This window comes from Dicentrarchus labrax, unplaced genomic scaffold (genome assembly GCF_905237075.1).
Source record: "Dicentrarchus labrax unplaced genomic scaffold, dlabrax2021, whole genome shotgun sequence".
In the NCBI taxonomy this organism is placed as follows: domain Eukaryota; kingdom Metazoa; phylum Chordata; class Actinopteri; family Moronidae; genus Dicentrarchus; species Dicentrarchus labrax.
In genome coordinates, this window is record NW_026136719.1 from 23,213,283 (window position 1) to 23,236,383 (window position 23,101).

At 39.8% G+C, this 23,101-nt stretch overlaps 2 protein-coding genes across 3 annotated transcripts in view; both read left to right on the plus strand.

Annotated features, from left to right (window-relative positions):
* Nucleotides 1–435: 435 nt before the first annotated feature.
* On the plus strand, nucleotides 436–7,178 carry fbxo22 (F-box protein 22). Its single transcript, XM_051379429.1, has 7 exons — nucleotides 436–645; nucleotides 902–1,034; nucleotides 1,371–1,458; nucleotides 2,689–2,787; nucleotides 4,528–4,680; nucleotides 4,767–4,932; nucleotides 5,261–7,178. The coding sequence occupies exons 1-7, from the start codon at nucleotides 515–517 to the stop codon at nucleotides 5,652–5,654; spliced, it is 1,164 nt and encodes a 387-aa protein (XP_051235389.1). The 5' UTR covers nucleotides 436–514; the 3' UTR covers nucleotides 5,655–7,178.
* A 311-nt stretch (nucleotides 7,179–7,489) lies between these two features.
* The window catches only part of LOC127351663 (transmembrane protein 266-like), a 50,728-nt gene continuing 35,116 nt past the window's right edge, over nucleotides 7,490–23,101 (plus strand). The window contains exons 1-3 of one of the 2 annotated variants that reach the window (XM_051379423.1): nucleotides 7,490–8,412; nucleotides 9,198–9,332; nucleotides 21,594–21,803. In XM_051379423.1, coding sequence (XP_051235383.1) covers nucleotides 9,319–9,332; nucleotides 21,594–21,803 — 224 coding nt within the window. In that variant the 5' untranslated portion in view covers nucleotides 7,490–8,412; nucleotides 9,198–9,318. The remainder of the gene's footprint in view (nucleotides 8,413–9,197; nucleotides 9,333–21,593; nucleotides 21,804–23,101) is intronic. The other variant, XM_051379424.1, reaches the window with a different exon arrangement.

Here is a 23,101-nt window from a genome sequence, read left to right on the forward strand (position 1 = left end):
ACCTTTTTACAGTTGCCATTTTAAATGACAAGGACATGTGTTATACCACTGTTAAAACATGAGCTGTACCCTCCCAGTTAGTAGAGGTTCATTGCCAGTGAAAAATGTGACTGAGCCCAGAAATACACGCTTACCGATGTCATTAATTATAAAGCTGTGGTTCCTAATCATTTTGTTTATTCCCTCAATGTGTAAATTAGTTATTTTTCCTCTAGAATTGTGTCATTTGAAAAACTTTTACAGCTTAAAAGGTGAAGTGTATTTCACAAGCAGATAAGCCCCCAAAAAGACATCAGCAGCCTATTTCTTGTATAACTACCCGACAAATAAATAATCTTTAAAATGAACCTTTTTATTAAGTTTAACAGTAAACTAACATTAAAGGAAACTTAAGTGTCACAGCTCCTCCTCGCCGCGGGGGGGCAGTGTCTCACCTCAGCAGCGGTGGTAGTCAAAGGTGAAAGTTTGTAGCTGTGCAGCCGTGCTGGAAAGCCCACGACTTAAAGAGGGAAATATGGGTGAAAATGAAGACTTCACTGTTTCTTTACAAGACAGCAAGGCAGCATACATACTCAGCAATGTTGCCGAAGTGGTTGAGCGCATTTTGACGTTCGTACCAACCAAATCTCTCCTCCGGATCGCGAGGTAACGGGAAATGTTGTATGCTAAACTGAAGTTAGCTAGCGTTAATGGCTGTCGAGTGGAAGTGAAACTAGTCTTCAGAAAGCTAATGGAGCAGCTACAATTACTCCTGGGAGTCTTGTACCTGCTGTGTAATTGGTTGCAGGCGCTCAACAGGGTGTCGTGATAGAAGCACGGACTTAATAACTAACGTTAGCTAACTCTTTCGCCAAGTTCCTACCCAGCTAGTTTGTAAAGTTGGATGTGTTTGTGTCTTCAGTGTGTGCAGGCTGTGGAGGAACTGTGCCCGTAGGGTGCTGAGGACCCAGCAGCAGCTGACCTGGGTGTCAGCCTGTGGACCGTCTAACACGGAGGTCCATGCCCTCTGCAGCATCCTGGCTGAGGAGGTGGAGGTAAATGATGGCACCCACATCGACTGAACAACAACGGAAAGCTGTTTGGGACAGTTTATTTGTGTTGAAGAGCATCGGTACTTGGTTTATATGGATAATAGTAAATACAATTGCCCAAGTTTGAGATATTTGCTTACCATACATCCTCAGCAAGAAGTGATTCCTCTGGTAGCCCTGGGGTAAAAGCCTACAATAAATAAATATCAAATTTATTTTGGAGTAAAAATGTCTTAAAAGATGTGGTATATTGTTGAACTGTGTTTTGTGTCCAGAAGCACATAAACAAATGTTTAAGTACTGTTTTAACACATGCACTCTGCTTCTGATTATTTTTAGAAAGTGTTTCTCCTGCCCAAAACGGTTCTGGCAATGGTAGACTGCGAAGCCTTCAATGGACAAGCGTATTGCTACAGTCAGAGTAAAGGTTGGTGTTAAATAATGGTACACAGTGCTGTTGGACTATTATATTGTGCTCACTAGACAGAATGTTTCCAATAAGTGCACATTTGCATCATGTGTAATTGCTTGAGTTGTCTCTGTGGACAGACATATATCCTATATGAGGTAAGTGGTGTAACAATCCTTCCTTTTGTCAGAATAATATGCATCAGTGCCTCTGACTTCCTGTCCATCAAGAATTGAGTATTAGTAGGTGTAAAATATGCCTCAAATAATTTTGCAATGCAGGAGAACCTTGTATTATGGGTGCTTAAAAGTCAGAAATGTATCTCTAATGCCTAATGAAATTGGGTGGCCCACAAATCTCAATCCTTAGAAAGAACACATTACATTTAAAATCATACATATATTCAAATGTCAACATTTTATTTTAACATAAATTTAGTAAAATAATTAGTGTTTCAGAATGTGTCTCTGTAACTGTATGTTTGTCCTCTGGTCTTTTTTTGCAAGTAAACCAGATGGTGTCACACTGTGCTTTAGACTCCACCCTCTGGTTTTTTGTCAAACACGATATTACTGAAATACAACATGAGTTGGACCTATGCTCATTAGTACTACATAATTTACTGGAAGCCACTAATATGGGTCAGACTACTTGCTAAACTATTGCATCTGTAGGGGCATGAGAAAGCAATCATTGAACAGTAAGTTTTGCAGTGACCTTAAAAACATTAAATTAATGAACACTGCTGCAGAGTTGGGTCATATTATAATGAAGGCCACTTAGCAGGAAGTGTTAGGTCATTCTGTCTGTCTCCTGCTGGTCAGTTTCAATATGTGACCATTGTTCCTCTTTGTCACTGCAGTTTGAATAACATAGGTTGTGTGTTATTGACACATTAAATAATTCAGCCATTACTATAACTGAACATCTGCAATTGTTCCACAAATAACCTACTAGAGAGTGTTGTGGCATTACACCATCACTTTTACTTACTTAACAACCAGGCAAGATGTGTTGAAATTGTCATTTAGATTGTATAGTCATGGTGAACAGTTGCTTAATCATAGTTGCACCTTGCAGGCTGATTTAAACTATTGACTAGAAGGGACAGATAATTTTGTATTTGTTTCATATAGATGCTGCTGATCTAGCTACTACTAAGGACATTTTAATTTATAGCAACGTATGCTTCATGTATTATTAAAATGATAAGCAATTAACATGTTTTTTCCCTCAACTATTCTGAAGTAAAAAAGAGTCGCCACAGTCCGGATACAGTTGAAGAACTGAACCTCCTCTTCCCCAAAGGCTGTGACATTATGGGAATTGCTACACCAGGCATAGTCTGTAAGTGTTCCTCTTTTCTGTCTCTGTCATGTTTCCTCATTCCTCATTTATACAGAAGAGAATAAAATCCCCCTCCTCACCTCCTCATAAATCCATGGGTATCCACATACAGGAAATCATTTAATTCAACATCAATATGAAAATGTATCTTAAATGAGCTTCAAAGCTATTATGGTACAAATATGTTGTCTTAGCATGTCCATCTACTGGGATGCTCTAAAACAACGAAAGCTAACCAGGTGACTTGGGTATATAAGAGGAATAGCTCACCTTTCATCAGAGAGGGCTACACATTAATCCCCACTGCTGCTGCCTAGTTGGAAAGCACCACTGGTGGCTGGCACCTCCCTGGCTCTCCCTCTGATAGATTGCCTAGTCTGCCTGGTGCTGTAGTCCCCATTTCTCCATATAATAACAACCCTGCAGAGAAGTGACTCTCCATCAGCCATATTCTCTTTCCGCAAGATGATGGCTTATCAGGATCCCGTCGTCTATCAGGTTTGATGGCAGCCTCAGCTGTTTGTGATAACACTCATTTTGTGATATTGTAGCTGAGGGTCACCCCAGGGTCACCACACACATCTCATTCAAATAAAGATAAGGTTGGCACTATAGACTACTTGTAAGTCTGCCATATAGCCTAGATTACAACTGATTATTTATACATGTTGGTAGTGGGGCTGTACAGTATTAAAAGACGGCTTGTAATACACCTAGACATAGTATTTCTGCACAACTTGTAAAGTATAAATGAGATACTAATGTGCAGTTTTTTGTAATGTACAAATTAAGTTGCACACCAGGAGTTTAGCTAGGCAAATAAAAACATCCTATCCTCACTTTCCAAGAACAAGGGAGAAATTATGGTGGCAACAAAGTGTGCAAAAAGTGTGAACAGCTCTATCTAGAGTCTGTGTTTAGTTTGTCGGTTCTGGGCGACTGTAGAAACATGGAGGTTCAACAGATGCCATGGGAGGTGACCCGTGGAGTCAATACATTAAAACGTCTCATTCTAAGGTTACAAAAACACATCAGTTCTTATTTTCTGGTGATTATACACAAATGAAAACATACCTATGAATATTATATTCCATTTCTGCCAACAGATCCTCCTAAATGTTACACACTGGACCTTTTTTTAAGTGTCTTTCAGTCAATGTGCCTTAGAGTCTACTCGTTTGACCACTGTTCCTCGTTCCGTCCTCAGTTTTGAAAATGATTCCTAACCCAGCTGGAACCAACACATTTGATTGTTGTGGTCAATACATCAGTGCCTTGAGATGCAGTATCTCTAATGGCCACTAGATGATGACTCTAAGAAGTGTCTCCAAAATCAAAAGGGAAATAATAATAATAAGAGCACTGGTGGTTGCATACAGGGTAGGAATAGGAGTTTAAGAAAAAAATCAGTTATAGGCCCCCATACACCATCCAGACATTTACTCAACTTGGTATCAAACAAGTTATGTAAACTCTGGAAAAGTTTATATATTTAGAATTATTACGTTTCAATGTGCATCTACAGTACATATACTAAGTGGTTCTTGGTCCTCTGTAATGAAGATTCTGCAGGTTTTCCTTACAAATAAACACCACAGCAGCTGATTGCACTGATAGGTACACTGTCAGCCTTAGAGGGGGGACTCATTTACTGCTTGACTGGAATGAAAACATGACATGTGTGCATGGTGCATGCAACTTAATATTATAAGGTACTTACATCCTTGCACCTCTGTGCAGTGACTCCTAGTGGCTCCTGCTCCAGCCTTCCTCAGGAGTACCAGGAGGGGGAGGCTGGCTTTGCAGTCATGTTCCCCAGCATGGAAGGTGTCAACATCAAGCCCTTTCATTTTTGCAAGAAGTCCATCTCCCCAGAAGCCCTGAAAGAAGCAGGTGAGTGCAGAGAAATCTAAACAGAGAAATGCAAAACTTCTAAAAATCTTCAAAAACTTATTTTTATATCACTCCTTTGTTTCCAGGACTAGTTGACAACCCAGAGCTGCGCGTGGTTCTGATATTTGTCTATGAGGCATATAAATCTGGAGGAGCACGCTTCCTCGGCCAGATACTGGAGCCGCTGGCCAAGAGCAAAGCTCTCATTGCTGGAGGGCTGGTAGAAAGTGTCTTCTGTCCTACCAGACACTGGTGAGTTCATGTCCTTCACTTTTCACAAATTAAACTTTTTCTTAGTAATCTTAGGAAGATGCTTTTGTACAAACATAACAATTGTAAGTGATATTGTGCAAATTCCTGAAGTTCAAATACTGCCAGGCTTCCTCAAACATAGTTTTGACTGAAGGACTTTCCATACATACAGGGTAATCTCACCTCATTTTGAAGTGAAATTTCTCTGTCATTTAAGCTATTTATGGAACTGACAATAGGTTTGAATTTAATTTATAGATAAGCAATGTCTGCGGCATTTTCTGAAATAATAACAGTTTCCCGTCTCCTGTCATTTGTCACTCTGTAGCTGTAGCCAGGGTGCGTACGGCGTGGTCGGCCTGGCCCTGAGTGGCCCTAAGGTGCAGGGTGCATCTGTGCTCTTGGACCAAGACGTCAGCAACCCAAAGGCAGCTGAAGCCACAATCCGGCGGCTAAAGGCAGCCAAGATTCCAGAGAGGAACACCCTAGGGTTCATGTTCGCCTGCGTGGGGAGAGGCCAGAACTACTACAACAACCAGACCAATGTAGAGGCGGACGCCTTTCACAAGGTGTTCCCCAACACCCCACTCTTCGGCCTGTTCGGCAACGGCGAGATTGGCTGCGACCGAATCATCAAAGATGACTACACGCTGTGTGACACTGACACGGACAGCCTACAGCATGAGTACACAACAGTCATGACCTTGGTCCATTTAGGCTGACTGACTGACTGACCCACAGTGACAATGGACGACAGGACGACCCCTTTTTGCTCCTGTTTGCAACAGCAGTTGGGAACAAGAAACATTCTATAAAGTGTGTAACTCACATTACGACTCAGAATATTGCTGTCAACATTTCCGCTCGTAAAGCAGGAAAATGCTCCCTTTAGCCATCAGTGTAATGGCATCATACGGGAAACCCTTGAAGACTGTGTGTGTAAACACAGCTTCGTATTAAAACTAGTGAGTTTCACAAAGTTCTGCTATAAAAAGACAAACCGACCATCTCTTTGTACATTCAAATGTGATAGAGCACTCTTGTAAAATATATGTGTTTATATTTTCCCCAAGTTTCACACAAGGCTATCTTACCCTGTGCCATCAACTTAATGGTCTGTTTGCTTTGCAGGTGAGTAAATTATATACACTTGTGTGTCCCACAAGCTATTGTTATAGTCGTTGATTCAGCGCAGGCACTTTTTATTCATGTAAGCAAGAGGAGTATGGTCCCTCTTCCACAGAAATCAAGGTAATCTTGATTTGAATGCTCTTCCTTGTTATGTAGTTCTTACACCTTTTGTCTTACCAATGAAAAAAAAAAAAACCTCATTAGCCTACAAAACTGTTTTGATAGATAGATAGAAGGTATCTATGTACCATGGTTCAATTCGGCACACGGAAATAATCTAACAGTGCCTCTTTTGTTCACATGTCGTATCATATCTGTTACTACCTACTTCCAAGTGTTAATTGTTGGGTTCAGTGGTTACTTCAACTCCCTAACTTCTGCAGCCTAAAAGCTGCATCCTAAAACCTGTTGGCTGTGTAAGTGACTCTGACTCACAGAAACTCTACTTTACTCTTCTACAACTGTCTAACTTTAGGAAACTGTGGCTGGAAATATAAGATATTCTGTCTAAGGTCTGGGGAAAAAAGTGATGGATTTGGTGTTGAGGATGATGTATTTAGTATCATTTCCTAAGGTAATGAATGGTAATGGTTCTTCTTGAAATCTTGATAGCATAGTCTGAGACTAACTATGATAGTTGCACGTTTGAAAAAACGGCCAAAAATAAGAAATAGTAGACTATTGCTGTCTGTCAAAATCCATTACTGCTTCTAGTTGGTCCTGTCATTGATGGGTATTGTGCTTTTTCCTCACTAAGAAGACTATCCTGATGACATGATGGTGCAATTTCCAGTATATACATGTTTGCTTGTCAGGTAGTTTCTGTTATATGTTGAAGTTCAGTTTTTCTACACAGGCCTGCAACAACGGTTGTTGCAATAATGGATGTTTTTTAAGAAAATTCCATCATTTTACTTTTTTAAAACCTAATTAGAAGTCCTTTGTATGATAACGCACGCATCTGCCCTTTATAGTTTCTGAAGAGAAAGTTAAAATGTATTTTGAGATAGTGTTGGCTTATTGAACTAAATTGTTTTGGTGTCGATGCACTTTTCTACATGTGCCAAATCATGTCTGTTCTGCTCTTTTCCTCAATAAATTACATTCAGTGTGCAGATATTGTGCGCTCGCTTTGTTCTTCCATTTATTTCAACCTCTCCACTCTTAAAACCACTACAGCCGCATCTTTAGCCCCGGTCCGAGCCCACTGGGCGTTACGCATCCTCCCTCGGTTGTAACCACAGGCCGGCCTACTACACTTAATTCACATCACCGCTTTTCGTTATTTGCGCACACCCTGCAATCCGAGCCTCAGCCTATAATATTTCCAGCAGCCCACGTCCAGGCGTGTTTAAATAAAGGAAGGGACGCTCGAGAATGATTGATGTGCGCTTTAACCATCGACTGGCTAATCCCGATGAACGACAAACGGTTAAGCCAATTGCTGTAAAGGCAATTTATATTCCCATAGTATCTTTATTTTGGGAAACCGTAAAAAACCGCTCATGACACGGAGAGGGGCGACCTACCAGGCGTAAAGCTAAAAAAAAAAAAAGATCTGTGGCTAAAATCCCCTCTCAAATTGGCCTCAATCGGGAACTGAGAAAAATCCACTCACACAGGCTTTCTTTATTCCTCACACACACACACACACACAGCCAACATTGTTAGTCTGCTATGTCGTGACCGGAGCGATGCAAATGTCACACGATTCATTGGCCACTGCCAGTCTCCGGCACCAAAACGTCAATGTTTTGATGGCGTTTGGATGAAATTCGCCCAGCGTTGCCCGGCTGCTGCTGCGGGAGCGGGTCGGTAGAGAGCCGAGGGCTTCGTCGGGTGCTCGCTTCAGCACCTTGGGCAGCTCCTTTTCGCAGGGTTCCCCGCTGCGCTCGCCGGGGAAACCCTCGGCTGAGGAGCGGAACCTGGATCTGGAGCAGCACACGCACAACCCTCAACGAGGACGACGAGGAGGAGGAGGAGGAGAAGAAGGAGGAGGAGGAGGAGGAGGAGATCGGGCTTAAAGGGTCGTTATTTGATGTGAATAAACACTTAAAAAAAGCTAATATGATCTTCCCGAGTGACGATGCTTCTTGCATTTGAGCTTCAGCCCCTCTTTTGGTTTTGCACTGAAATCCAAGCAGCGCAAGTGGGAGCAGCGGCAGCAGAAACGGTGGTGGTGGTGGTGGTGCTCGTCCAATGCAAAAGTGCTAAGGATAGCTGCAGCCTACACACACTGCGAGCCTGCTGCTGCTTCACTTACTCTCATCACCACCGAGGGAGACATTACTATCAGCAAGGGGGCAGCGGGAGGCACGATTATCCGTCAACAATGTAAATCTCACACAGGTAGGTCTTTTGCTCCGGATAAATAATTAATTTATGTACAGCGAGGGGGGCTATCGGTACAGTTGTGTGCACGCAACTCTCATTTAGTTTCCCCTCTGTGGAATCTGAAGCAAGTGATTCGGTGTGATCACAGGTGCAATTATTACTCTGATGAAAAGTCTGACATGCACCCTTCCTCCGTTGAGCTGTAGGCAGATGGAGGCTTCAGGGGTTTGGATTAAAAGTTCACATTTACAAAAGTTGCTTACAGTCTTTTTGGTGACTTCTTTGAGGCTCTGCAGTCATTCTAGTCTTTTGTTGATGTCTGACATTTTCATTTAATTTAACTGCTCAAAAACGCGTGTGACTCATAAATGTGCAAGGTTTCTGTTAGTTTGATATTTAGCTCTAATACCCAAGGACAAACCCTCAAACAGGTTCCTCTTGGCTCGTCAAGCCTGTGATGAAAGCAATAAGTGCCACCAATTTAAACGCTTATTTTTCATCACCAGATAATAGAAACAAATCATAGGATGTAGAGATAGGAGCATTTACCATTTTTTAAAAAACGTTTTTGTCCCTAATATCATAAGTTGTGATGTTTTAATACCAGTCATGGTATTGATGAAGTCCTAGTTTTAATTGATATTGAAATGCTGCAAATACCAGGCCTAAAACGATAACTTTTTGGATCTCCAGCTACTGAATTTGAAGTTACCAGCCACCCAGATTATTATTAGTCTTGTATGAGACCTTAGTGAACGCTTGCTTCGCTTCACTTGCGAATATGACCGTGTTCTTCCCAGGTTCATCATGAAAGCAGCATCTATCAGGAGAAAAGGTGAACTGCATCACTAAAACAGCCAGAACTGAGTGGAAACCTTGTGACAAGCAACACCATCTCTCCTCTCTCCAGCACCCAGCATCATGGCAAATGCTGAGTAAGTACAGTCCATCGCTGATCTTTCTTTCTTCTCTTCCTCACTCAGAGTGTAACCTTTGAGCATGTATGGTCAAATGTCAGAAACGCAGAGGTGTTAATCAGGAATTTCAGAGCTATAGACAACATTCTTATTCTTCCTTCCTTTTTCTTTCATATAGCACTTTTGTCCCAGCATTTTCTTTTTTACCTGATCTCAACTTTTTCTCTTCACTCAACCTCCCCTCTTTCACTTTTCCCCATGCTTCTCTGCCTCCATTTCTACAATAATGACCTTTATTCAGTCAGACACTGGTACCGTTGAGGTGTCTCTGACCCGCGTCACTCTGAATGCTAAACACAGACGCACATAGAGATGCAGAGACACACCTGCACAATGCTGACAACAGAGCGTCCATTCTGCAGCCCTAAACACAGGTCACTATGTTAATCCTTTCTGTGGAACAACGTACAGTATTCTTACCCATGACCATTACAAATTAACACCCTCCACCTCCAGTTTTCTCCCAGCTTTCCATTTTTAATCTGCTCTCCAAGTGTGTAGTGAGAACAGCTGATGCATTAACTGAGGGAACGTGCTGTAGCCTGTGTGTGTATGTTTGTGAGTGTGTGAAGACAAAGTAAGAGGTAAGGCAGAACAGTGAAAATCATTATTCTCTGTTAACTCATGATTCTGCTGGCATTGCATGACTCTCTAATTTGTCTCATCTTAACTAGCTGCATTTATTCTCTTGACCTAGATGAATAGCCCTAAATCAACGCTCCATTTGTGCTTTTATAAGAGAACCAGTTCTGCTCGTGGTCCCATACAGAGCTCAGCTCAGAAGGGGCTCAGTAGCAATGTCATATCATGCTGTGGTTCAGGTGGAATGCATCCTAAAACAGATAACTATAGCTCACAGTTGCTTTCCATAGCTCACCAGAAAAAGACCCTTTAACACCAACGATCACATTTTTAAGATAAGTAAGTATAAAGCACGGCATAAATAATAACTAAACAAAAACTATTTCAAATGAGACACAAACATTGGTTTTAATTCCTCTTTTTTATTTTTTATCCACATGTGCAAATGTTTCTTCACCTTGTTGTTTATAGTGAAGTAGCACTGTATTTATCATTTATACCAGGGATTGTTAAGGAAGCATACTTTTATTTTATACAAATTAGTGCTTGATTCTGTTTACGTCTGACATTTTAATAAAATAATAAATTAGTGTTCTGTCTCATATTTTTAGTGGTAGCAGAAGTACTTAGCTCCTTTGTTTATCTACAAGTATAACAATGTAAAAATACTCTACTTTAAGTACTCGTTCTGCAGACAAATGAGATTGTTAATGCTAATGCATCAATGCTTTATTTCTCGGGTTGTATAATCCAGTGGTTCCCAGCCCAGGGGTCAGGCCTCCTCCTCCCTCCAGGTGACGTGAGAGGATTAAATTGAGTTGGAAGGAAGAAATAGCTACACAAGTTCTGCTGCACACTTTTATGTAAAATTCTAGACAATTCTACCTCTTTGGGCCTTGAACAGGGCCCCATCTGTTCTTTTATGTTTTATTAAGAGGTCTTGACTCGAAGCCATTTGTTTAATCTTTGTATTTTATAAGCTTCTAAAAATCCTAAAGGCCCAGTGTGTAGGATTTAGTGGCATTTTTAGCGGTGTAGTTGCAGATTACAACTAGTGAATACTGCTCACCTTCCAAGCGCGCAGGCGAAACGGCCGTGAAACTCTTGAAAAACTCTAGACGTTTGTCTATTCCAAGCGACTGTAGTAACATGGCAGTTCGACATGGTTTACTCCATGGAAAGTGACCCTCAGCGTCTGTAGATAAAAACAGCTCATTCTAAGGTAATTTAACCTTTAAAAGTAACCAGTAACTATTATGTTAGATACATATAAATTGAGAATAAGTACAGTATTTCCCTTTGAAATGTTGTGGAGTCGAAGGGGATTTAAAAAAAAAAAAATTCTTCATGTCCAGACATCTCACCTGAAGAGCCTAACTTCATGCGGTTGATGTATTCAGTAAATTGTATTTAAGGGTGGATTTTCGCTTTAAGATTCTGAAAGGTCCTCGACACTCATTGGGACCATTCATCTTTCTCCCCACGTCGCTGTTTACCCTGTTGTTTATTCAATGCCAGGGAGAGTGAGGAGAGGTAGAGAGGTAGGAGAGGTAGAGGGAGTTGACAAGCACATGGTGTCTTTCTACCCGCTGGGAGAAATGCTGTCTACGAGTGACCTGATATTCTGCCTAATTGGCTCTTTTCATAAATACACTGGCAGAATGTATGCAGTTTATTACCTACGGATCTCCATGATGTGCATTAGGACTTCCTTAAAAAGACAGCAACACATTTTAAAACATTTAATCTGAGCAAGCGTATAGCTGGACAGTGATTTCACACATCAAGTTAAAATGTACACAATTAATTTCTGTGGTTCTTGGGGAAGCTTTCCAAAGTAAACAAACAAAAAAACCTGATGACGTAATGGAGACTGCAATTACGTTTTATTAATCCATCCCTTGTGAGTCCCCCAAATCAGTGTTCCCCCTTAAGTCCTGTGAGTGTGTGTCAGTTAAGGATGGACTTCACACATAGTACAATGAGGCTTTGCTCAGGGTATGTCATGATAGACTCAACAACTTCAACATACCTTTATCTTTGATGACATTTGGAGCTGAGGGTTCCTTGCCCGACTTTTCTTCCTCCATATATCATCATAACATTTCATCATCATCATTTTCAAACTAATCAGTTTTATCTGCAGGCATAGTCTCCCTCCAGTAAATTGTTCCTAGAAATGCCATTATAATTATAATTATTCACTCACTCTTTACTGAATTAAACATTCACAATTTAATAAGATAACATTTGTTGCTACAAATTCTACATAATACTCAAGATGGAATAGGCAACACCTTACATACAGACATACAGAATGTACTATAAGTGTTTGCCCTATATGCAAATATACACTGCAGAAGAATCAAGCCAGGCAGTAAAGTCAATTTTACAAGTCTACAGAAATCTGTCTTTTCAGTCATTAAGTCTTTCAAGAGCCATATTCCCTTAAGTGTCTATAGAAATTAAAATAATCTATTATTGGAAACTGACACAGTGTAAAAAGGTCCACGGACCCTTCCATTATGAAAAAGGCTTATGTACATCTGCTGTCTTAGTCCTGCCCCACGAGGGTCTCTGTGTCTCCTGTGTCTTTTACAGCTTGTATCTGTAAAGGTCAGATAAGAGACTGGTCACACCAGGGCCAGAACAGTCCATTGTGCAGTCCACCAATTCATCATAGTTTAATCTGCAATATTATTAATGAGCTAATGTGGCTGGCAGACTTCATTAATATCCACTGGCGTGAAATTACCAAAGTTTCGCTTGAACTTGAATTGGGTGTTCTAAGAAATTACCCCGAAGCAATTTGTAAATTCTGTAGAAGTGACAGGTGTTTTGTCCTACAACATGAACACTGTGCTAAACAGCAAGTTATGTTTTCCAAGTGATTGCCTTGAAAAGACTGGTGGTTGAGTTGACTAAGGTGTATATTTACCAAAGTGCAAGTGGTAAGAAATATTAGATGAGGTATGTTTTTCTGCTGGTATCACAGTTTTAGCATGGTTTAATCGGGATGCCGATAAAGTCCCTCAGGTAAAAGTCGACAGTCTTTCTTTTGCCTCATCTTCATCTTTTGATGTGAAATCCATATTACATTTTGTGTGAGTCAGCAGCAAAGACAAACATTACTCATTGTCTCTACTTTCTTAACAGCAAGAAAAAGACTAGTTTATGGTGCTACAACCAACACACAAGTGTGAAATGTATCTATGCTGTTGTTTCCAAGACACACTTTTAACATTTAGTCATAAAACTGATTCGGGCATTGAGTCTAGAAGTTGCAGAATAGTTTGCATTGTTGGCTGTTCCACCAACTGTGTACATATTCATATGGGATGAGTTTGTAACACTAATACACAATGATGTCCAGCTTTTCCAAAGTTCTCCACAGCAGCTGGTGGGAGCAGGGAACATCTGCTTTGTGTCTCCATGTTCTGGCCAAGTTTTGGGTGTGTTTTAGATCCTCAGGCGTTGTACTCAGACAGGCTAATCTAACGTGTGTGTTGATCTTATAGTCCACTGAGGCCTTGGACAGTGGAGTGTGGTTCAGGATAAAATGTGCCTGGATGGAAATAAATTTGATTTACTCCCTCAGAAAGCGTATTTTCAAAGCTGCCATTGGGCTTTTCAAGGGGAGGTGATAAGCAGCGTAACACCGTTGTTTGCTGTAACGTGTGGATATAATGGCTCATAGTTTTATGTTTCATTTTCTTGATAGATGCATGTACATATTTACACTACATGTAAAAACATGAAAGCATACCATGTCAGGTTTTTATTTCACATTTTCACATTCATGGCACCATTTTCAACAGTACTAGACTATATACTACCTGATATACATACCATATCCAATACCTAATGCATCCAAACACTGCAAACAATACTACTATGTAATGGATCTTATTCAGAGGATAGTACATCTTATTTTCATAATGAGTATAGGTCGAATTTCTGATTTATGAACAGTGTCCAATAAATGGTTAAACTGGATATTAAGGTACTGAGTTCACTTTAAAAGACTTTGAAGTGAAACTGATTCAAAATAAAGCCAAACGTTTCACTTAGGATGTTCTTCCTCTGTAGTTAGGCTTCCATAGATTTTCTTTAAAATTACCTTTTGGGGCTTTTTATGGCTTTATTTGTTTGCCCCTAGACCACCAAGCTGTCCCCCCTAGCCTCTATTGTGGAAGAGAAATCATTTTTTTAATTCAAGATATTTAAACAGTACTCTCTTAAGATGTAACTTACTAAGGTACAGCAGTGCTTACTCATCACCATGCTATGAAACCCACAATGACAATGCTGATATGCTTATGTTTAGTAGGTTAAATGTTTACTGTGTTCACCATCTTAGTTTAGCGTATTAGGATGCCAACAATGTGCTAATTAGCAAACAAAGCCAAATTAAGGCTGCTTGTAAGTTTGTCTTATTGCACAGGGGTCACGAGGGTCATGAGCGAGACACTTCCAGTTGTCGGAGGAAGAACATTCTTCAGCGCCGCTGGCTCCCAGTCACTTACATGACCTTATGTTTTGGTCAGTGAAGTCCCTTGAGCAACTTTTGTCTCATAATGACCTTTCCTACCTGGCCCACAACTCTACAGTCCACTATGTCATTTTATCTGCCACCCCCAGGGAATCCTGCTCTCCCTGAATATCACTTCTTTCCTGTGGGTGCTCTTCTGCAGTTGCAGTCTTTTTAGTCTCTCCATGAAATAATGTTTTGGAGAATTTTGCAATTGCCACTTTCTGTTAGATAGGAACATTGGGGGTACACAGAAAGGTCAGTATTCTTATTTATAACAGCAAAAATGTATTTATATTCGTACTTGGACAGAAACAGAGACAGGTTTATCTTTGGGGGTTTTTTTCATTGACATTGTGTAGTGCATTAAAGTTATTGCCATATATTATATTAATGCATTATAAGAAAACACTTGTCTACTGGACACCACTTTAATATAGCTAATAGAGCTGTTAAATTCATATTATCCTTGTATCATTTGAGCTTTAATTTATTCCTCAATGTAAGCAGCTGTGATGTACAATCCACTTTGTAAATGAGTCTGCATTTTCACATTTCCATGCAACATTCATGTAACTTTTACAGAAATGAAATGGATGTAATGGATCGCCTTAGTAAAGCAACTTTAAGAGAGTAGCAAAGCAGACGTTGCACGACTAACTCTGTGCTTCCCACGAGAACTTTGCTGAACATTGCACAAATCCATGGGCTGGATCCGCAACTTTTCCTGATATCTTAACTGGCAGCCAGGCAGCGCACCAGGTACATTACTGTAAGCTGTGAGCCGGTGGGGTCTGGACAGCTTGTGTCTGTCATGAGTAGTTATGTGTATGGTCCTGATTGTTTGGGAAGAGAGCCAAACCGGCTGCTGTGCTGTAGATGAGAGGTGGTATGGATGAGGTGTTGTGTGGAGGAAAAGTGTAGAGAAAACAGCATCTATCAGGCCAACCCACTGTGGCATAATACTGTAGATCCACAGCCTCAGACCGGGAATTCATTTTTTGCCAAATAAAATAAGTGTGGAGGTATTTATTATAGATGCACATTGACAACTTCCACAGCACAACATACATCCACTGTAGTGGGACACACAATGACACAATGCATCGCCCTGGTTGGTTTAGTAATTTACTGGAACCTACAATACAAAACACATTAAACACATTAAACATACCTGGTGGGCGCCTGGATAGCTCACCTGGTAGGGCTGGTGCCCCATGTACTGAGTCAAATAGCATTTGTAAATTGTAAAATGTCAAGTTATTTTTCAAATTCCAGATCACAAGACTTGCCCTTTTAAGCCCCTAGAAACTCAGATTAAAATCTTGTGTATTTCTCCATAACTTTAAATATTCAGGATGATTAAATATGCAATAAGTTTAAAAGTTTAAGTTTGTGAAAAAAACATCCTTGGGTTTTATTTAACTTGGCTCATCCCAATTCCCATTGTATTTTATTTTATTTTATCTGTGTGCATGTATGTGCTATATCTATACATTACTGAAATGATAACTTTTTCCGAACAGACAAAAAAGGCTGCTGCCTACAGGAAAAATGTGCTATTTATTTTTTATTTTTTTTACTTTAATATCCATTTTTTTTTAACTCATATAACACATATTGCATTGTACATGAGTCAACAGTGTTACAGCCTCTAGTGACTATCTTTTTGACGATACAGAGTAGGTATCTTGAAAGAAATTTAAGGCCCTGTTGCCGAGGGAAATAATCCCATCAAATTGGGATGAGGGCTGCAGCTCTTGAGATTAGACTGCAATAACACTTCTTCCTGAAAGCCAAGGGTTTTTGATAATGAAAAACAAAAGGCGCTGCTGTTGTATGCTATATACATGCAAAGTTATGATAGCTCCTGGGAACTGCTACCATCTCTACTTTTTAAAGAAGCTTTCATCCTTGATTTACATCATTATCAGTATAAAGAATTTTCAGTCTGGCAGTTATGCGTAAATTTACTTTTGTGTTGTACTAACTTTCTCTCAATTAGCTTCAGCTATGTCTACCTATTTCTTAGATAGCCTGAGAGAACCAGTCGGCTCTCATATTCCGCTGTTGTTTCCTGGTTGTAGAGCTGATTGCCAGCATTAAAGAAGAGAGCAATATGTGGAGAAGTAGTGTCCGATGGTCTTTCCCAATACATGAAAAAAACATAGACATTCTAAATAAATAGATGAGTCTGACCCTTTTGTACAGGAGGTTTGCAGAATTTCCATGGGACAGAGAGTGTGTATAGCTAAAGTTCTTCGCAGCCAACGGGCACATGGTGTTACTCACCTGAAACTTACAATGGCTGTGACTCATTAATTTGGTCATTGTGTTCAGTACTACAGCCGGTGCCTTTTTTCTTGTATTCATGCTCTATTGGTGTTCTGCTCACAAACTTTACTTGTTCACTCGTTGGGTTTAATGGCTTGAGACTGCTCTGTTTTGCTGTTGGTCCAGGTAATAGGTACAGTATATCGTGGTTGATTTTATAAATAACTTTACTGCTAGTTAATGTGTCACCATAGCAAGATAGTGCTGGATTTGTTTTGTGTGATGTCTTTTGGAGCTCTACATAGCCTTCTTAATTTAATGAAATTACAAACATTTACATTTACACACATGTTTAACAACTGATTTGTTTTTTGCCTTTCGGTAGGAAAAATGGGATTCTTGATTAAGCTTTATAGAACTGCTCTTAAACTCCAATTAAATAATACTTCACAAATTAGCATTGCACTCATTTAACACTGTCAGACTCACAATTGACAGTTTAGAAAAAAGATTGAATTAATGCAGCAGAAACAATTCTGATGCATCAGTTCAATCTTTTTTTCATTTCAGAATTGATATCTTATTGATGAAATTATTATCTTTTTTTATTCCACCCGTGCTTCTTCCTGGTTAAAACATGCTTACAGTATCCACAATGCAACTCGACCACCAACAGTTTGGTTGGAGGTTCTGGTGTTTTATGGTATTAACACCTAATGTACCCTCAAGCTGCTACCCTCAAGCAGAGAGGAGGAGTGGAGGTCTGGTAAGCTGACTTCTCTCTAACTCCACACCCCCAGAGTTTTTTCATTTTCCAACTTAGTCTAGACCCAACCGATTCTGACTCAAGTGAACTCACTTTAGGCAATTTATTGTCTCAGTTTATTTTAAGACTCTTGCAGTTCCCTTTGGAGCCACGACAAGCCCTGTAAACAGACTTCAGTGTGTAAAATCAGTGGCCTTCACGATGCAAGGGCCGCAAATTCATTATGTTTGAAATTCTCCTGGTAACAGTTTTAATGTGTAAGCTGTCTGAAGGTGATGTTAGACCAAACAAGGACAACAATATAGGTTAATGATGATGAAGTGAAAATTTCACCTACCGAATCCTGTCCGATTACACCTTGAAAATGCTGTCCCTAAACAAATGAGCTTAGTCTTTCCATAGGAAATTTGAATTTGGCTGGTTAAATCCTTACTTTCCGGTGCTGTGGTCACAGAGTCAGAGTTTAGATCAGATCAGCCTTTGTTGACGTCATCATGATTCCTATTACCCATACCCCATGATTCCCTGCCAAACACACACACACACACACCCATAAACACACCCTACAGTCACTCGCAGAGAACAGGATGCCCTCCAACAGCTCAGGTCACTCAGATTGCATCAAAGGTCCTTTAACTGACATTATCATTGTATATTTTAATAAACTGTGGCTGTGCCGCGGTATAGGGTCATGGTGTGTGTGTTAGGATGAGTTATCTGTTATCTGCCTGCATATCTATCTGTCCCGTCCTGTCCTGTCTGTTTACCTGTCTGTCCTTTCCTAAAGGTAGGCCTGTCTTTCAGATTGCGTGTTTCTCTTCTGAATGTTTCAGGTCACTCAGTGCTGTCTGTCATGCTAGTTTGAGGATGACGTAGGAGAAAGAAGGAGAGAAAGTGAAGAATTCAGAAACACAAAGTGGAAAAAGTGTATCAGTAAATGGCTGCTGGGAAAACCCTTTGTATTCTCTCTACAGACAGCCATTATTACAATCACTAGTTTTCCCTTTATTATGAGGGCCTACGCAATGAGTTAAAGAGAGTTTATGATTTTTACTGTCAGTTCATCATATGTTTTTTTTTTGCTAAATTGGAATTTAAATTTTAATCTATGAGAATATGGAGGCATCTTCTCTTCTCTTTTACCACCTTGTTTCATGTTTCTCATCATCTTATCACATCTCCTTCTTTATCACTTTGCCCTCCCTCCCTCTCTTCCCTTACCATTTTTTCTCTACTTACCTTTTTATTTTCTCTCTTACTTTTATGTATAACCTCCTCTTCTCGTTTCCAGCCCTCCTCCTGAACGTTTGTGCCCCTCTTTCCCTCCCTGTGTCTTTCCTTGCGCCTCTTTCTGTTTTCAGCCCAGTCTCTCTTGTACATTTTAAAAAATCCATCGTCTTTTATTGTCCATAGCTCTGTTTTTCTTTATGTCTGTCCCCTGTACTTCTTGTAAAACCCCTGATATCCATCCCCCTTTTCCAGTTTCCCCTCCCCATTCACCTCTTTCTTGACTTCCTTTGACGTTTGGAGGAGAGTGGGGATCCACTCAGCTGACAAAGGGAGAGGCGATGACGTCACAGCAGACATGATACACCAGCATCTGCTCTGGTCTAAAAATACACACCACAGGGCACACACAGTCAGTCTGCAGCTGCACTCAGCATTTGTTTCCACCTCCACGCTCTACTGAGATGGCCCAGCTTTTACACAACTGGGGCTTGTGGGCACGCTGGGTTACATGCTGCTGGCCTACAACTGAGCAGCCTTGATGTGTTTAGATATTACGGTTTAAAGACTTCAAGGTGGATACGAGTGTAGGGCAGAGGTTTGCTGATATGAACACAAAGGAAGGTGGATGTAGTTATTAGGTTAACATTCACCCTGTCATTTGTGAATAAATTTAAACGCTGATCTAACTGTCTAATAAATAAATAAAATATTATATTAATATAAATATATTAATAAGTGTGGTGCCTACATGCCTTGAAAAACTGTTCAAGGTAAAAACTAAACTAGAACTTCATTTACTGTAATAACTAAATCAATTTAGTCTTAGATGGGTAAAAATAAATTAGATTTCGGCAATTCATATTTCAGGTATTCCTCAAACATATTGTTCTAGACAAGTGATAGATCAATGATCGGTTGGCCGATTAATGAGGCCGATTATCTGGCATTTTGAGATAACTGGCATCGGCTGATGTCTGTGCTCACAAGGCCGATAAACAAAAAATGCCTTCAGACACATCTGCAGGCAGCCTCGTCAGTATGGCTGCTGTGGATCGATGTTAGTGCCCCCCTTTGTGAGTTAACACATGCCTGAATTTCCTGTCGAGAAGAATAGAATAAAATTACACATGACTTTTCTTTGTTTTTATATCACCATTATATATCGGCCATCATCAGGCCTGCTCTGTAAATATCACCATCAGCATATTGAAAAACCCATATTGGTCGATCACTATTCTAGACATACCTCTGTTGACATCTTTTTTAATTTTACTCTTTAACCAAAATGTAGGTGTTGTTTATTAAACCATCCAGGTTCAAGAGAGTCAAAAATTACTCAAATGCATTTTCTATGTGATACTTTTGTCAGGTATATACACTATTTAGTATGGATGGACCACATCTCAACTGTGATTCGCATTACCACTCACCAACATTCTTGTACATTTAGTACATGATATCAGTTTTAAAGAAACATTTACTTTAATTACAATATAATATTCATATATATTTCTACTATTAATAAATAACCCTACTTTATAGCTAGCTATTAGCTATAGCTGCTGCACAACTTGGACAGATAGTCAAATATTTATAATATTATATATATGTATATATATAATGACAAATACATATTACAAACAATATAATACTGGTGTGGCATTTAAAAAATTTGAGCAGTATTATAAAGATAGCACATATTTATTATAAACAGATCATTGTGCAGTATCCAGCAGTGACAAGCTACCATAAAGAAACCTTTTAGAATTGTTTACTTCAGTAATCTTTACATTACATTACAACATTGTCTCCAATGTAAACTGTAGAATGAATACATGTCAGGTAGCATCCCCCTCTTAGTAATGTCCTCATATAGTTTCTTGTCCTCTTCCTTTCAGCACTCTTCTTTTCTGTCTGTATTGTTTGTGTCATGTTGTCAGCTTGTTTACTATTGGATGACAATGGCTCAAATATCCAGTGTCACAGCATGGACAGTCACAGCAACACACACTCTACCCCCAGTAATCACTGTCTTTGAGCAAGGCACTGTACCTGCAGCTCTTTCGGTACTCAGCAGTGGAGAATTGTGTGAGCGCTCAGTAGCTCCCTGATGCTTGAGTGAGTGTTTGTGTGTAACCCTCTCTGACCCTGCTTTTACTCCCCGGGGCTGTCACTGTAAATAAGAATGTGTTCTTAGTGAAGTTGCTGGGCTGAATAATTAGTCTTTTTTATCCACTGCCTTTGTGCTCATACATATATGCTTCTTCAACAAAACCCCTTCTGTCCTTTTCTTCTGCTCTGATATCTAGGCTGCATCTGATACTTTTATGGTAATTGATGAATGTCATTATGTTGTGGTTTTTGATCTTTAAACTATTTAAATATTTAACTGAAATGTGAAATAGGGATAGAAGTTAAGCTTTTTAAGACTCATTTAACTAGAAAATGACACTAGTGTAGCATCTTTCTTTCTCAAAGTCAGACATGGCATCTACTTGTGGCGCCCCATGTATAAAGACTGAGTTCTTGCTGCAGAGGCCATGGGTTTGAATCTGACTTGTGGCCCTTTGCTGCGTGTCATCCCCTCTCTTTCCATCCCCTTTCCTGTCTATCTTTAGCTGTCCTGTCTAATTAAGGAAAAAGCCACAAAAAAGATAAAAAAAACAAGAAAAACAATGGCACATGGCATCTACTTATTCATTCATGTTACTGTGTGCTGTAATATTTCTGCAGGCATTTGAGAAATGTATTATTTTTTCCAAGTAATGTATGCCTTTCTCTGTCTTGTCTCTCTCTGTGTTTGCATGTGTGTGTGTCTTTTGTTTGTCTGTTGCTGGTGTTGGCATGTAACTAGGGAAGTGGAGCAGGCAGGTCTGTCAGACTTGGAGATCATCTCCCAGCCAGTGGAGGATGAGAACCAGTGCTTGGCTCCTCCAGTCCAGCTGGTGAGTTTTGGCTACAGAGATCTGCCCCTCGCTGCTCTGGACCTCTCTCTGGCTGGCTCACAGCTCCTCTCCAATGCAGATGAAGATGAAAACAGGGATGGGTGAGTGAAACTAGTGCTGTGTGGTGGTCATTGTGATACATTTGTTTTGTTGGTTTTTTAATATGGTTTGCCATTGGTGAGTGACAGACGTGATCATTTATTGGTTTCAAGCAGCTTCAGAGTGACAATGATTTGCTTCTGTGAACAGTTTGGCAACAGGCAGGAGTGGATGACACACTGATTTTTTATGTACTGTAGGTGACTTTTCTGATATCATGTGGAAGCGGCATTAACACACACACTTACAGTCAGTCTTGAGCCAGCAGATTCCTGCATTTTATGAGCCATGATTTGTCTGAGGATCTCAAAAACAACTAAACGTATCCCTCTTTTGAAAAGCTCTCTTGAACATTGCTTTCTCCCTGCCTGCCAGTGAGTATTTATGAGCTATGCCCAGACATGATCATCTGTATGTTTGCAAGAAAAACTGACCAAATTTAAGTAACTGGTCAAATATCTACTGTTTTTCCATCTTCTTTTTCTCTCTTTGTATGTTATGACTGATTTCACATCATAGTGTATACAAACTACAAAAAACTTCTATAATAGCTTCAAATTAGCTCCAAATTCTTCTGCATCTGCCTTTGAAACAACTTCTTGTCAGTGTACAGCATAAAGTGTCACATAACAAAGATGTTACTAGAATACAATTCTTTACAAAAACTGAATGATGTGATTTAAACAAATACTGTGAAGTGAAATCATTAGCATAGTTATCTCACAGCATACTTAACCAACCATAACAGTGTTCCTTGTTTGTACACGGTAATTAGGCCATTTCATTCTTGACTCTTGATACTAGCGTAGTCCAGGGAGAAGGTTTTCTCCTATTTACACGTTACAGTTGTCCATGGTATTCATTTAAAAACATTTAGATATTCCAATCACAAACCTAAAGAGTGATGAGTATAGTGACATTACTCTTACGCCTGCAGTCTGGCATGAATCTTCGAGACCTTAGACAAGGTGAAATGCAAATTAATTAAAATGCATAATAATTGCAGCATCATCTGATTTCAAATTAAAATTTCCTTTTGTGTGTGGATGTTGTCGAAAATATTGTATACTCTAATGTCAAGGATTTTTGTTGAGGAGTAAGTACTTACATACATAATGTGAAAAATTATTCAGAGTAAAAAAGCTCACTGACACAAATTAGTATTCCAAGCTCGTCATGTTCACCCTGAGGTGATTACACCGGCCAAAACATCCAAGTCAAGAGCGAGTGACAGCAGTGGTGAACCATTCATTCTTATCGGTCCAATCTAAACACACAGCTCTACTCTGGAAGTGTCCAT